Genomic DNA, 15,276 nt, shown 5'->3' on the forward strand with positions numbered 1-15,276 from the left:
TTATTTGGTCTAAAACCTTTATTTCAGGTCTGGAGCAGTGGCTCAACAGGTTAATCTTTCACCAGCAAGCTACTATCCTATATGAGCAAGGTTTGTGCCCTGGCGGCTCCACTTCCCACCCAGCTCCCTGCATGTGGCCTGGGAAAGCAGCAGAGGACAGCCCAAAGCCTTGGGACCCTGCACCTGCATGGGAGACCTGGAAGAAGCTCCAGGCTCCTGGCTTTGGATTGGCTCACTCCAGCCACTGAGGCCATTTGGAGAGTGAACAAGAAAATGGAAGATCTTCCTCTCTGCCTTTGCAATAAACATACTTTGAAAAACATTTTTTAAACATTAAGAAAATACCCTTTTATTTCAAGAGTGAGATCTTCTGACTGCTGCTTCAATCCCCAACCGCTCATAATGCTCAGAGGTGGGGGGGAGGGCGGGAGTTCATCTTGGGACTGCTGGGTGACTCCAGATGGGGAACAGCACTAGACGGACTTTGAACAGAAAACTAAGCAAGGATTTGAACCCAGGCACTCAGGGGTAACCCCACCATGGCCCAGAGGCCCGTGCCGGGCATTTCCACCCTCAGCTGAAGGTTGCTTGTATCTACTGCTGGTTGGCAGCAGACTCCATCTGAAGAGGAGCTGGCTGGCGCTGTCAGGGGAGTTCCAGCAAGGCAGCAGCCCCTCCTCCCCCTTCTCCCGGCACCGCACCGCATTCCACAGAAGCAGGGGGATGCAGGAATTCCCCAGTGCTGGGGAGGGGGTGGCTGGGGTGCTAGGATTGCTGGTAGCCTTCCAAAGCGGGACCCTCATGTCTCCGGCAGGGCTGCCGAGCCACCCTCCCAGGACCCTCGAGAACCCCCACAGCAGGGCAGCTCTAGAGGGTCTGAAGCCAGCCCGTGGCCTTGTCAGTAAGCTGTGCTAAGCCCACATGACCCCTCCACCCTCTCTGCCAGTCACAGGCAGGGCCAGGAAGCTGCCACCTGCCTCCCCCAGCCCTCACTCCAGGTACTGAGGGGCTTGGTGACAATTAGGGTGATGGTGGGCTGGGGGGTGGTGGCTGGAGGCTGTGAGGATGTGACCAGGAAGTCTCAGGAAGTCTCCCTCGGCAGTTATTCAATCAACTCGTAGTCATCAGAATATAAACTTGGCAGGTAATGTCAGAAACTATCATGTAAGGTCAACACTGATATTCTTGCAACTGCTAAGAATTAGGCCCTATTTTTTGGGAAAAAATTGTTACATATGCTTAAGATGATTATTTCTCAAACTCATGGAGAGTTTCCAAACATGAATGCTTTGAGAGGGGAAAAAAAAAACTCCAACAAGGAGCAGGAATCCAATCTGCAGACAGTCCCAGGCGCGTGCGGGCCGGCGGGAGGCAGTGGGCCGGTGCTGTCTCTGCATTCCACAGCGGATCCACCATGGCTAAGAGCACTGTGTTCCTGGGGCTCAGACACAGGGCACTGCCATGGCTCAGGGGCCCTGCCAGGGTTACGAGCTGGCAGGGCTGGACACTGGGAAGGGGCCTTTCCCTGAGTACTTTCTCTTCCAGAGAACAACCGTATTCATGAAATGTCAAAACTAGAAGAGAAAATGAAAAAAAAAACCACCATCAAAGGCAGGGGCCAGTGTTGTGGTGCAGCACGTTAGGCTGCTGTCTGCCATGCCAGCATCCTCTACGCAGGCAGTGGTTCAAGTCCTAGTTGCTCATTTGGTTTCCACTAATGCTCCCAGGTAGAGCAAAGTAGATGGCTCACAACTCCTTGGGCTGCTGCCACTCACATGGGAGACCCAGATAAGAATTTGAGGTCCCTGACCTAGCACCAGCCATTGTTTCAGCCACTTCGAGAATGAATCAGTGGTTAGATTTCCCTTCCGTCTCTCCCTCTCTGCAACTCTGTCTCTTAGGTAAGTCAACAAACAACAACAAAAAAATTAAGTCAACAACAATAAAAAGAATGAAGTACAGTCATTTCTGATCAACGTAGATATGCATTTGTCTAATTACATCTTATTACCCTAACCTAATCTCAGATAACATAATCTTTGATACATACCAAAAATTGTTTTTTGTTTTCATGTTTCAGAAGTCAAATCATTGTTAGTAATGAAAGTTCAGGATCCTCTTTTTTTTTTTTATCAGCTTCATTCATCATAGACCCAACCTGGAAAGATCCCAGAGTTCATCCTCTGGCAAACTGACAAATAGGTGATGATGCATCACATGGCAAAATGCCATTCAGTGACAACAGCTCAAGTGGCTGAGGCAGGCACCTCTGTGCTCTGAGAGCCCACAGCAGCCCACCCACAGCAGCTGCAGGCCTGCTGGCCTCACATCCAGGGCTCCCAGCCGGCCCAGGTTCTGCCCAGCACGTTGGGGTCCGTGGCCTGGTCGATCAGGCACTTCACTTGAGTCTCAGCGGAGAGGCCACTCTTGGGCTCCCGGGCCCGGATGTTGCGATCTTTGTTTCCCGCAGCGACAGCCTGCAAGTCCCTGAAGGCAGGTGTGTTCTCGTGGCCCAGGAGCAGCTCATCACTGGAAGAGAAGAGGCGACACACGTCAAAATGCCACCGGCACAGCCCTCTTCCTCGGGGGCCTGCCTGCCCAGCCACCCTGTCCAGATGTTCCTTCTCCTCCTCACGTAGCACTCCTTCTCACACTTAACCTTGAACTGAAAGCCGGGAGTCTGTGACAACAGAAGGTGAAAGGTGAGGCTGACCATTCATTTCCAAAGATGGTGTGCAGATGTGTGTGCCCACTCCTCTTGGGGAGCCCCCTGAGGAGTGCTGGCTCCTCCTGGCGCGGCCTCCTTCCCACCCCGAGGAGTGCCAGGTCTTCCGGTGCTCCTGAGGAGTGCCAGCACCAGGTCAAACGCTAACCCTGCATCTAAGGCTTGGAGCCCCGGCCAGGCCTCCTGCTCCCACCAGCAACGCAGGAGGGTCCTGCATCCTCTACAGGCCCCGGGCAGCTCGATGGTTGAGGTGTGACATATTGTCTTACCTGTAGTTTGCTGTTAGCTACTCAGGTCGACCTTTACACTTTTATTTTTCATGTGCTTATTAGCTAGTTGTCTATATTCTTTACAAAAATATATCCATTCCATTCCTTTGGTCATTTTTCAGCTGGATTGCCTGTTACTGAGTTGCAAGGGTTTGGTTTTTTCCTTCCCCCAGACATAAGCTCCTTATCAGACATGAGTTAACATCAAAAAGTTTGTAGAACATGGAATTTAGAGATAAGCTTATTTTGGTACAAGATGTTTTAAAATCCATGCATTAAACAGGTCTTCAAAAGGTCATGGAAAATGAGTGCTATGCAAAAAGCTATGCATGGGCTTCCAAACATTTTGTACAAAAACAGACTTCTCATTTATTTCCATGTTCCATAAATTATTTAAACATTTATTTGAAAGGCACAGTTACAGAGAGAGAGATTGAATCTTCCACTCACTGGTTCACTTTACAAATGGCTACAACATCTAGAGCTGGGTCAAGCCAAAGCCAGGAGCCTGAACTCCACTGAGATCTCCTACATGGAAGGCAGGAACTCAAGCACCTGGGCCATCTTCCACTGCTTTCCCAGGCGCATCAGCAGGGAGCTGGATTGGATGTGGAGCAGTTGTGATCCCAATCAATGGTCATATGGGATGCTGGCACCACAGGAGGCAGCTTAACTGGATGTGCTACAGCACTAGCCCCTCTATGAACTTCTAAGAAAATGTTTAATGTGTGTGAGAGAGATCTTTCATCTGCTAGTTCATCCCTCAAATGCCAGCAAGAGTTGGGGTAGGGCCAGGCTAAGGCCAGGCGCTCCATCTGGACAGGGTCTCCCAAATGCGTGGCGGGCATCCAAGGACTTGGGCCACCCTTCCCTGCCTTCCCAGGTACGTTAGTAGGAAGCTGGGTCAGAAGCAGTGCCACGTGGGATTCAAATGGATGCTTCAGGATGGGAAGCTGGCCTTGCAGGCAGCGGCCTAACTCAGTTTGCCACAACACTGGCCGCTAGCTTTAGCTTTTATATTTAGATCGTTGATCCATTTTGGCAGATAGTGGGACATGGGGCTCCAACTTCATTCTTCCACCAGTGCCTGTTGGAGAGTCCATTTACAGGTCTTGGTATCCTTTCAAAAACAAGGCGGCCATTTGACTTACTGGTTTAGAAGCTGGTTGAGCTACCTGCACATTAGAGTACCTGGGTTCAGCAAGTGGCTCCACTACTAGCTCCATCTTCCTGCTAAGGCAGACCTTGGGAGGCAGGCAGCAGGCAATGACTCAAGTGCTTGGGTCTCCATTATCCACGTGGACGAGCTGAAGGGAGAGCCAGTCTCCCGTTTGAGGCCTGGTCCAAACCCAGCTGCTGTGGGCATTTGGTGAGTGAAATCAGTGGACAGAATTATCACATATATCATATCATATATAAAGACTGTCACTTTCTTAATTCTAAAGTCCAACTGTTATTCTTTTCCACACATTCTCTACATTTCTATTTGATTAAGAGTTTAACAAGAAAAACTGAAAGGTTGACATAAACACCAGCCAATGCCATTTGGATCATCAGCCAGCAAGGATGCTGGTACTGTATTCGCACATGTGTGTTGCACGCATTGGACCCTGTGGTTTCCTCCTGCAGAAAGCTGGCTGCTGGCTGTCTAAACCCCAAGGGTCAGAAGCTGACCTGAGCCTTGGCCTCCTGTGGGAAGACAGCTGGCTACTGTCTGAGAGGGAGCCACTGGGGCTGAGGCCGCAGGTCCCAGCAATGGTGGGGCTGGCACACGGGTGTCAGGTCATGGTCTCCCCTGCCTGGGGCCAAGGCCGCCCCTGGCATGTGGGCTGCCAGGAGGGCATCCTGCATCTTGCATGTCTGCCCACTGGGCAGAAAGGAGCAGCGTGGGGTGGTTTGTGGCTTCTCCCCAGAGAGGACAATCTTACCAAGTGATAACGGCAGGGTTGGCACCTTCCAGCTTTCTCTTAGCATAATGGATTTTCTGTCGGGGGTACCAGTTTTTTTCTGTGATATTTACTTCTCGAATCCATGAGCCTCCTTTTTTGAGCATTTTCTGTTCAAAACACTGAAAGAGGAGAACACACTTTTCCAATCACATTCATGCAGATTGATTTGCACCCTCACCTTAAAATACACTAATCCCTGCAACGGGCACGCGCACTACAGCTTTCTGTGTGGCGTGCAGGGTGGCGTGAGGCTTCCCTCCCAAGCAGGGGTGCAACTGTAATGGGTTTCCAACTGAGTGACAGCTGTGTGGGGACAGGTGCACTCCTACCACACCAGGCAGCCATGAGCCCAGCGGCCTGCACCATACCCACTGCCTCCATCCATTACCCTCTCCCTCTGGTTCTCAGGCCACACAAGCCCAAGTGGCGGCTTTAAGAACTGTTGCATCTGTCCCTGTGAATGCTCCAGTGAACAGATGTGCAGCACTGCCAGGACACGCTGGGACACCCTGGGACGGTGTGGAGCCACGGGGCCCACACGCGCAGTGAGCAGCATGACGGGAGGACACCTACTTTCCAGTCGAAGGAGGGCTCCTTTATGAACACGTCCATGGTGTTGGTGAGCAGACCTGGGTCGGCGCGCAAGGCCCTCAGCGCATGCCCCATGACCCCAGAGATGAGTCCCGTGTCCTTCATGGGCAACATGAGATTGATGAACTGCCGTGTGAGGCGGAAAGGCATCAGCTCCGGGATGGGCAGAAACTGCACAAGAGAGAAAATCCGGGCCAAGAGGTAGAAGAGCCAATCAGAAATTGCCAGGTAACAGAGCACAAGCGAGGCAGCTTCTCCCCAAGTTGTTGCTCACACTCCGAGAGCTTCAGTTCTGGGTCCTGCTCTCTAGTTACAGAGGCCAGCTCCTGTGCTGGGAGCACTGAGCCCAGCTCCCATGGCCTCTCAGTGGGTAAGCCTGCTTGTGTGCATGGGCCCATGCAGCCTGCAGGGAGATGCATCCAGAGGCTATTGCTGGAACAAAGACCTGTGTCGCAGCTCATACCAGGCAGCTGGATGCTGAGGTCTCCCCAAGCTGAGTGCGCCTCCCACATCCTCTGCACTTTACCCCTGGTTCTCACAGTGCGATCTCCCGCACAGCTCCTCCCCCTCTGGAGAAGACCAAAACAAAGCTGAGATCATTACTTGTTCTGCAACAGTGTCAGACCCACTAGCCAGGACGAAAACCACCCTCTGCCTCCCTTCGTCCTGAAAAACTATCCACTTCAGATGGTGTCACAGAGTCCTAGGTCCCCTCTCCTATGACCTGGTGAGGCCATGTACCTGGGTAGCTGAGCCAAATGCATGGCCAAAGTCGATTCCAATCACAGTCCCTGTCTCCGTGGCCACCATGAAGTTGTTGAGGTGTCTGTCCCCAATGCCCAGGAGCCAGTGGCTCACGCAGAGCAGTGCGTGAGAACTGGCAAAGTGGGAGCGCAGTGCCAGGAAGGCCTCAGGCCCAGTGCTCATCCTCACGAAAGCACACCTGGGAAAGAGATGGCAGCTAGGACCTGGCACAGGGCGGGCTGCAGGGCCGGCCTTGGGGACAGACACAGCAGCTAGGACCTGGCACGGGGCGGGCTGCAGGGTCAGCCTTGGGGACAGACACAGCAGCTAGGACCTGGCACGGGGCGGGCTGCAGGGCCAGCCATGGGGACAGACACAGCAGGTGGGACCTGGCACGGGGGCAGGCGGGCTGCAGGGCCAGCCATGGGGACAGACACAGCAGCTGGGACCTGGCACGGAGGCAGGCGGGCTGCAGGGCCAGCCATGGGGACAGACACAGCAGCTGGGACCTGGCACGGGGGCAGGCGGGCTGCAGGGCCAGCCATGGGGACAGACACAGCAGGTGGGACCTGGCACGGGGGGGGGGGGGCAGGCAGGCTGCAGGGCCAGCCTTGGGGACAGACACAGCAGCTGGGACCTGGCACGGAGGCAGGCGGGCTGCAGGGCCAGCCATGGGGACAGACACAGCAGGTGGGACCTGGCACGGGGGGCAGGCGGGCTGCAGGGCCAGCCATGGGGACAGACACAGCAGGTGGGACCTGGCACGGGGGCAGGTGGGCTGCAGGGCCAGCCTTGGGGAAGCTCACTTTAAGAGGTCAGCAGGCACTTTGCTTTCTCTTCTCCTGAAGGCCGTGATGGTTTCTGTATGACTCGCTCTCCTGTGATTTAATGACAGGAAGCATGTCTCTACAACAAAAGTCTTGTGACTTTAAACTTTGATTTTAAAATTCTTTTCATTTCAATAAGCTTAAATATCAACCAGGTATTCAGTATATCTAGGCACAGTTTTCTGGGACTCACATATAAATAAGCAACTTTGAGAGGAATGAGGGAAAATCAAAACAGAACTCACTGGTACATTAGTGTGTAGGCCCCGACGCCATGCTTGCCTGACATCTTTGTCAGCCACTCGTCGTAGTCATACACTGGTGCTTTGGGGCCACTAGCAGGTAAGAAAAAGGGAATCAGCATCAGCTAATATTTCACACAGACCAGGATGTCACTGAAAGGTAGCACAGAGGCAGGAAAAGTGACTTTTCGTCATGTTGAATCACACACAGTGACCCCCACTTTACGCTGGATCTAGCCACTACACATGAGTCACTCCCAAAGAAACTGTAGCCATTGCCTGTTCAAAATCCCAGGCACTTAGCAGTCACACCCTCTAGTCCCCCATCCCAAGCAGAGAGGCCCGGGAGGAGCTCACCCTGAGTGTCGGTGCCCCAGCTATGTCAGCCGGAGCCTCTCATGGAGCCGCCAGGGCCCCAGCAAGTCACGGCTCAGCCTGCGGCTGCCCAGACACATGCCCACGTGGGACCTGTGGGATGGAGCCTGGCCTGTTCTCTGCTTTGTTAACTGCAGTACCTGTGCACTGCGATGCACTAGAACGCACTGCCTTAGATGACAACGGATGTGTGAAATGCACACCAGAGCTGCATTCCAATGTTTCATAGCAAAAAGGCAGTATTGGAGCGGCGGGAAACCAGGCAGCATTTGTACATTTAATCATCTCTCAGGTTTGTGGCAAAAACTTTACAGTTTTCCAACGAAGATCTTTTTTTTTTTAAGATTTATTTATTGTTACTGCAAAGTCAGATACACAGAGAGGAGATACACAAAGAAGATCTTCTGTCCAATAATTCACTCCCTGAGTGGCTGCAATACCTGGAGCTGCACCGATCCGAAGCCAGGAGCCCGGAGCCTCCTTAAAGGTCTCCCATGTGGGTGTAGGGTCCCAAGGCTTTGGGCCGTCCTCGACTGCTTTCCTAGGCCACAAGCAGGGAGCTGGATGGGAAGTGGGGCTGCTGGGATTACAACAGGCACCCATTTGGGATTCTGGTGCATGCAAGGTGAGAACTTTAGCTGCTAGGCTATCACACCAGGCTCCCAATGAAGATCTTAAGACAGAACAATTTCACCTGTGACTTGATACTTCAGGTAAATTTTTTCCAAGTCACTGTGAAGTTAATGTCACAAACAGACTACTCTGTTTTCATCTAAGTTCTCTCCCCGTTCTAACAGAGGTGAGAAGGCTTAGGTTGTAAAGCTGCAGAATCAAGGGGGAAAAGAGCAATGGTTTTAACCAGAGGAGGCTGGAAATATCTCATTTCATTTATTTCCATGTCTTTAAAAATTATTTGTGGGGCAGGGGCCGTGGTGTGTTAGATTAAGTCTCTGCCTGCAGTGCTGACATATCATATTGGTGCTGGTTTGTGTCCTGGCTGTTCCACTTCCCTTTCAGCTCCGTGCTAGTGACCAAGGAAAACAGCAGAGGATGGCCCACGGCTCTGGGTTCCCATACCCACATGGGACACCTAGAAGAAGCTCCTGGTTCCTGGCTTTGAATTGGCTCTGCTCTGGCCTTTGCAGTAAGTGAACCAACGGACAGACTTTCTCTGTCTCTCCTTCTCTCTCTATAAATCTACCATTCAAATACAAATAAGATTTTTTAAATCAATGATTTATTTATTTGAAAGCCAGAATTAGAGAATGAGAGAGAGAGAGACTGAGAGACAGATCTTCCATCCTTTGGTTTCTTCTCAGTCAAAACTTTACAGTTTTTGCCCAATTTATCCCTAGATAGCCACATAGCCAGAGTTGGGCTAGGAGCCAGAAGCTTCATCTGGGTCTCCCACATGGGTGGCAAGAGCCCAAACACTTGGTCCATCCTATGTTGCTTTTCCCAGGCTAGTAGCAGGGAGCTGGATCAGCAAGCAAGCAGGGGGCACACAAGCCGGCTCCTCAATGGGATGCTGGCTTTACCTGCCATACCATAGGCTGGCCTACAATGCCTCATTCAAGAGTGGTTGGAGATCTTCATACTAATATTACATCCATACACATACATCACATATTGTTTTCCTTGAAAGCAGGGATAGTAACATCATATAACATGGATGTTTGAAAAGCTTTTTCCAGTTGGCCGTGCCTGTGCAGTTCTGAATTGCCAGGCCCTGCAAGACAGGCACACGAAGGCATAGGCCCTGTCCAGCCCCAGCACCTCATTGCCAGCTGGCATCTGGTACACCAGTGGTCACTCTTCCAACTTCCCAAGCTTTCCCAGGAAAGAAACTATGTCAGTCAAAGCACTCCAAAAACGTCTGTAGCAGAGAGATGGTGGGAAGTGCCCCATTCAGGACCATTACCCAGGAAAGTGTTTGGTAAGACTACGTGGAATGGCTCCTGTTTCAATGCTTCCCAGAGGGAGGGAGACCGCAGTGGCAGAAATGGGCCTTGCAGCTCCCCTGACCGTCTCCTCCCTCCTCGCCTGGCCACCAGAAGTTGCCCAACCACCTCTGGGATGACTCTCATCAGGGGGCCTGAGAAAAACTTTTAAAACTCTCCTGACTTGAAAGAGTCCACATCTGGTGCTGGCAATGGGATGGGAAGGAAAGGAAAAGACGAGAAAAACATCCATAGAGCTAGCACCCCACACCCCCAGCTCCACCATTATGGGCTCCCATACACCTGCGCCTTGCAGAAGGCCGTAAGAGCTGAGGCAAGCTCTGGCACACTAATCTTAACACTGAGCTCTTTCCCCTTCTTCATGGCTTCTCTTCTTCATAGCTATACTTTTAAAAAACTCTGTTGTAAAGTGCCCACCCCGCAACTACTGTTTAGTACCCTGCACTCCACTTAGGTCATCCACCCAACCAACAGCAAGGCTAAAGGCCAACTATAGGGCAGGTGCTGTGGCACAGCAGGCTAAGCCTCTGCTTTAGGTTTAAGTCCCAGCTGCTCTACTTGTAATTCAGCCCCCTGCTAATAGCCTGGGAAAGCAGCTGAGGATGGCCCAAGTGCTTAGGACTTTGCTTCCCACCCACACGGGACACCTAGGGTAAGGTCCTGGCTCCAGACTGGTCCAGCTGCAGCCTTTATTCGACCTTTGCATCCATGTGGGAGGCCCCAACTGTCAGGGGATGAATACACCTCTGGGAACACAAAAGGGAGGAAAGTGTGCTCAAGCCCAGCCCACAGAGGGAGGAACAGGAGCGGGATGTGAGAGGCAGTCGGCCTTCACCCACCTGGTGTAAGACTCCTTTTCCTCCCGTGACATATTATCCATAAGCAGGTCTTTCAGGGTGCAAGTGTTTTCAATCCATTCAATCAATCCCAATCTGAAAAGCAGGATGAAGTTTCCACGTAAGCATGAATCCAAACTGTTCTTTCTTCACTAGGAAAAGAGTTCTGCAGAATCAAAGCAAAATGGAGTGCCCACATCCACACTTGTGTGGCTCCTCACCCCCTGGTTTCCCAACGTTTCTGAGTTCTGCAGGGCACCCTGTCTGTGAGATCCCCCTACCCGCAACACTGGGCAGCACCTGGAGGTCATGGGCACCACGCGGTATGTCCTCAGCTGCAGGCCCCTCTGGCTGCAGGCGGCGTCACGGGCCAGGACGATGTTCATGACCTCAAAGAGCTGCTCGAGGCGCTGGTCCTGCCGCAGGTCCTCGCCGCCCTTCACCAGGAAAGGGTACTCCCTCTCGTCGTGGCCACGGATGACGATGCGTTTCGGCTTTCTGATGGAAGCCATGACCTTTACCTTCAAGACACAACATGGCAGCTTAGGTGCTACGAGACCAGCTCCAGGCCACGCCTTTCCAATGCCTCCAGGGTCAGGAGGGGTCTCCCTCTGCGGAGAGCCACTGGCAGAGCCACTGGGGGAGAGCAGAGAAGCCAGGCCGGCATCTTTGGGCACCAGCAAGTTATTTCTGCCACCGGCTCAGGCTCAAATGCTGTGCCCACAGAATCCTGCTGCCCCACTGTCAGACAACTGCTAGTGAAGGGGGACATCTTCCCAACGTGCACGGGCCAGTTGGTACACCTTCCATGGGAGGCTGACTGCACACACTCCACACATGGTTTACTCTTCAGTTTCACGAGTCCCTGATTGTGACTGAAAGTGAAATGCAGTCAAGAATAGAATGAGAGGACTCCCTGCATGCAGCAGTGTGGGAAGGCACCTCTTCAGAAGACACACACACGTCCCTGGTAACTGTGGAACTGCCCAGCCTGCACCAACCGCCGCACACCTACCCGCTCGTCAAACCCCGAGATCCGTGCGTGGTATTCTGGCAGCGGCTTTCCTTGGCCATCATACTGACCTGGAACCAACCACAGTGCGAGCTCAGATATGCTGCTCTATTTTAAACCAGCGTTGTTCATTAAAAAAAAAAGATTTTATTTATTTGAAAGGCAAAGTTATAGACAGAAGGAAGGATAGCCAGAAGAGAGATCTTTCATCTGCTGGTTCACTCTCCAGGAGCTGCCATGGCTAGGGCTGGGCTAGTCTGAAGCCAAAAGCCTGGAACTCCATCCAGGTCTCCCATGTGGGTGTCAGGGGCCCAGGCACTTGGGCTATTTTCTGCTTTCACAAGAACACAAACAGGGAGTGGATTAGAAGTGGAATAGCCAATTACCTTACCCACAATGTCAGCCCCTGTTAATTTAGCTTTTAAAAGTACTAATCTAAGGGCTAGTGCAACAGTTAAATTGACTAATCCTCTACCTCCAATTGCTGGCATCCCTTACGGGTGCCAGCTCATACCTTGGCTGCTCCACTTTGATCCAGCTCCATGTTTATGACTCAAGAAAGCAGTAGAGGAAGGCTGAAGTGCTTGGGCCCCATAACCACATGGGGGACCCAGAAGAAGCTCCTGGTTCAACTCCAACCATTGCGGTCATTTCAGGATAGAACCAGTGGATGGAAGATGTTTCTCTCTGTAAATCTGCCTTTCCAATAAAAATAAACAAATCTTAAAGTTCTAATCTAACAATTTTTTACTCAAAATTTTTATTGAAATAAAATTGACTTGTTTCCTGCAATCCTATTGTTTCCCAATTTGACCAATGAATGGAAATACACTGGTAGCTGTGCTCACTGCATGTAAAAATTGACGGGTGTGGCGTGTTCCGGATGGTTGCTGTGGATATGAGTGATGGTCACCAAAAGTAGAAATGGGTCTCTTGTTTATTCATTCAGCAAGATTACCTGAGGCTGATTTTCAGCATGTTTCAGTCGGTTTCCTAGTCTTACAAATTTCAAAGAGAAAAAAAAAAAAATTCATGCACTGAACAAGAACACAAGGTTGCCGCAAGGAAAACCAGGTTGCACAAGAGCCACCTGTATGGACACACTTTTAAACTCAGCGCACCTGCCTGGCTGCTGACAACGATCGAAGGTGCTTCGACAGTGGCCAGGGTTTACACACAGAGCCAGGACAGGAAGCAAACATAATCTCATCAGACATTTAGTAAAGCATACTAACTCACAGTAATTATCAATTTTCCTAATGGTAAAGAAAAAAATAATGTGAAGTTTTCAACTCCTTCAAACGTCGGGGAGCTGCCAGGACCCCACATCGCCACCTCCGAGAGCACGAGGAGCGGCTACCCTGCGGTGGGCTCACCCGGGATCTCCAGCTCGGCCCTCAGGAACTCTGTGCGGAAGTTGCTCATCCAGGGCGAGCACTCCTTCAGGTTCCCGGGAGGCTTCGAGTCCTGTCTCATTCTGGACAGCAGTGAGGCGACCACGTCCTCGAAGTCCCTGGGCCTCATGTGAAGCAGCTTGCAGCCTCCTTTCCCAAAGTGTTTGTCGAATTCTTTTCCAAAGGCCTGAAATGCAGAGTAACCGACTGTCAGCAAGAACGTTCGCTCCGGACCTTGGAGAAGATTCTAAGCCTAGGAACGTTTATAATAAACAAACACCCGTCACACAGGTTTCCTTTGTGCTTTTAGGATTTATAGTTTTGCTTTTCTCAAATACATCACTACTCCAAACGTCGGGCCTTGCCTTTGTTTGCTTCCCATGTGCCTTTAGAAAGCTCGTGGTTAGTGCTGACTTGTCGTTATAAATTCTAATAAGGGCTTTAAACACTTGGCAAAGTCATTTAACCTCTTTGTGTTCATTGTCCAGTTATGGATCCACATTATTATGATGACACAAACAATTAGGAACAGAGCTGAAAACAACAAAATAAAAGGGGTAACTCAATAAAAACTAATAGCTTGCGATTCTTCATGAGAGCTGAAGAGAAAAAAAGTCAAAGACTCTTCCATTCCTCAGCACATCCTGCCAGCAAAGGCTCTGCATCTTCCACCAGGGTGACAATTGCCTGCAGAGATGGTCCTCCTAGCAATTATCACAAGCACTCCAGTTTGGAACATGCTGGCTATTTCTTTAAATTAGTGCCTACTCAGATATTTTTTTGAATTATAACCCTGATTAAATAAAAAAATAAAACTCAAAAGAGTTTTACTAACAAGTAACTTAATGGCTCTTAAGATGTACTCAGTCAATTTTAATAAGAAATGTTTTTATCAAATTTGGAAACAGTCTAACCATATTAACCTGGGAGATATGGAAACATAATTTAAAGACAACTCATTACAGACAACTGATACATACAAAGAATGTCTTCTTTGCTCTGTTAAGTGTGCTAAGAGTAGAGAAATGAGCAAGAGTTGTGGTACAGTGAGTAAGGCCACTGCCTGCGACACCACCATAACATATGGGTGCTGGCTGCTGTCTTGGCTGGTCTATTTTTGATCCAGCTCCCTGCTGATGGTCTGTGAAAAGCAGAGGAAGATTGCCCAAAAGGTCTGGACAGATTTTCCAAGGTACTAGAAATTAAATCCCAACCAATGGCCTGCCTGGGAGGGAGGAGAGAGGCAATTTTGCAATCCAGGCACCCCATCCCCTACCCTGAGCCCATGAGGCAGGACGGAGCATATGCAGTGGTAGCAACTGGGAGGGACCATAGGCCACGCTAACCAGCGTCTAGGATACTGTCTATGGTATCCAGAGACAACAGGTGCTGTTTTCTGGGGGGTGCGGGGGGCTTCTTCCACAGGAGGACATTTTCAAATTAGAGGGCAGGGCAGGGCATGGCAGGGCTGGCTACAGAAGTGAACAGCCTGGCCTCGGCTGGGTGAGGAGGACCCATTTCTACCTTGCTACTCCCAATCCATACGGGATGAGCCACCTGCTTTTCAGTGCTGGCTACGTGCTAAACGTGAGCTTGGGCAAACCCTAGCCTGTGGGCCATGTCCGGGCTGTGGCTCGTGTTTGTGGATAGAGTTTTGTGAGCTGCTGCCAGGCACACCCACCCAGCCATGATCTATGTGGGGTTGCTCCCACACTGCGGCAGCAGAGGCGAGATCCAGGGACAGAGATTGGTGTGGCCTGCAGAGCTAAACATCTGTGGTTTTGTGGGAAAAGTGTGTGGAACACCGGTTTAGGGAAAAACAGACATTGAGACACTTCTCCAATGTATTCTGTATTCTACAGATTGCACTAACACTAGCATGGTGGTCTGAAGTAAAACTCGCGACTTCATTACATGAGTCTGCACAGGCTCTGTCCGGAGACCCTTATACGGCCAATGGCCATGACGGGGAGCCTCATGGGTATCGTAAAGAGAAGGACAGAATGTCATGGCAGGTGTGTCCCTGGTTACAGCCAGGCCATGGACGGCTCTGGGTGTTCCTGCACTCACATCTTTAACTAAAGCTCTCCCAGGGAGAAACGACTCACCAACATCAACCTACCAGATTTACATCATCACTTGTCTAGCGAAAGCTGCCTCATACTAAGTGTTCCGGGTGTGTGTGGAGGCACAGATAACAACAAAGTCCCAGCCTACCAGCCTAGTGCAGGAGGCAGAAGGCAGAGGGATGGTTACAGAGCCAGCTGGCTTTCTGGGAACAAGCTAACATGACGTGGGTGAACTCTGAAGCCACTGTACTAAGTGGAAGAAGCCACCTGTTGGATCAGTCG

At 51.0% G+C, this 15,276-nt stretch overlaps 1 protein-coding gene across 1 annotated transcript in view; it reads right to left on the reverse strand.

Annotated features, from left to right (window-relative positions):
- Positions 1-2,162: 2,162 nt before the first annotated feature.
- PRKDC (protein kinase, DNA-activated, catalytic subunit) overlaps positions 2,163-15,276 on the reverse strand; it is a 147,547-nt gene continuing 134,433 nt past the window's right edge. Inside the window, exons 77-86 of the mRNA XM_058668618.1 lie at positions 12,908-13,112; positions 11,535-11,602; positions 10,820-11,040; positions 10,523-10,615; positions 7,351-7,440; positions 7,085-7,156; positions 6,276-6,477; positions 5,517-5,705; positions 4,923-5,062; positions 2,163-2,529 (exon numbers count right to left, since the gene is read on the reverse strand). Of these exons, the coding sequence (XP_058524601.1) occupies positions 2,325-2,529; positions 4,923-5,062; positions 5,517-5,705; positions 6,276-6,477; positions 7,085-7,156; positions 7,351-7,440; positions 10,523-10,615; positions 10,820-11,040; positions 11,535-11,602; positions 12,908-13,112 (1,485 nt within the window). The 3' untranslated portion in view covers positions 2,163-2,324. The remainder of the gene's footprint in view (positions 2,530-4,922; positions 5,063-5,516; positions 5,706-6,275; positions 6,478-7,084; positions 7,157-7,350; positions 7,441-10,522; positions 10,616-10,819; positions 11,041-11,534; positions 11,603-12,907; positions 13,113-15,276) is intronic.

The sequence above is a fragment of the Ochotona princeps genome, chromosome 9 (assembly GCF_030435755.1).
Source record: "Ochotona princeps isolate mOchPri1 chromosome 9, mOchPri1.hap1, whole genome shotgun sequence".
NCBI lineage: Eukaryota > Metazoa > Chordata > Mammalia > Lagomorpha > Ochotonidae > Ochotona > Ochotona princeps.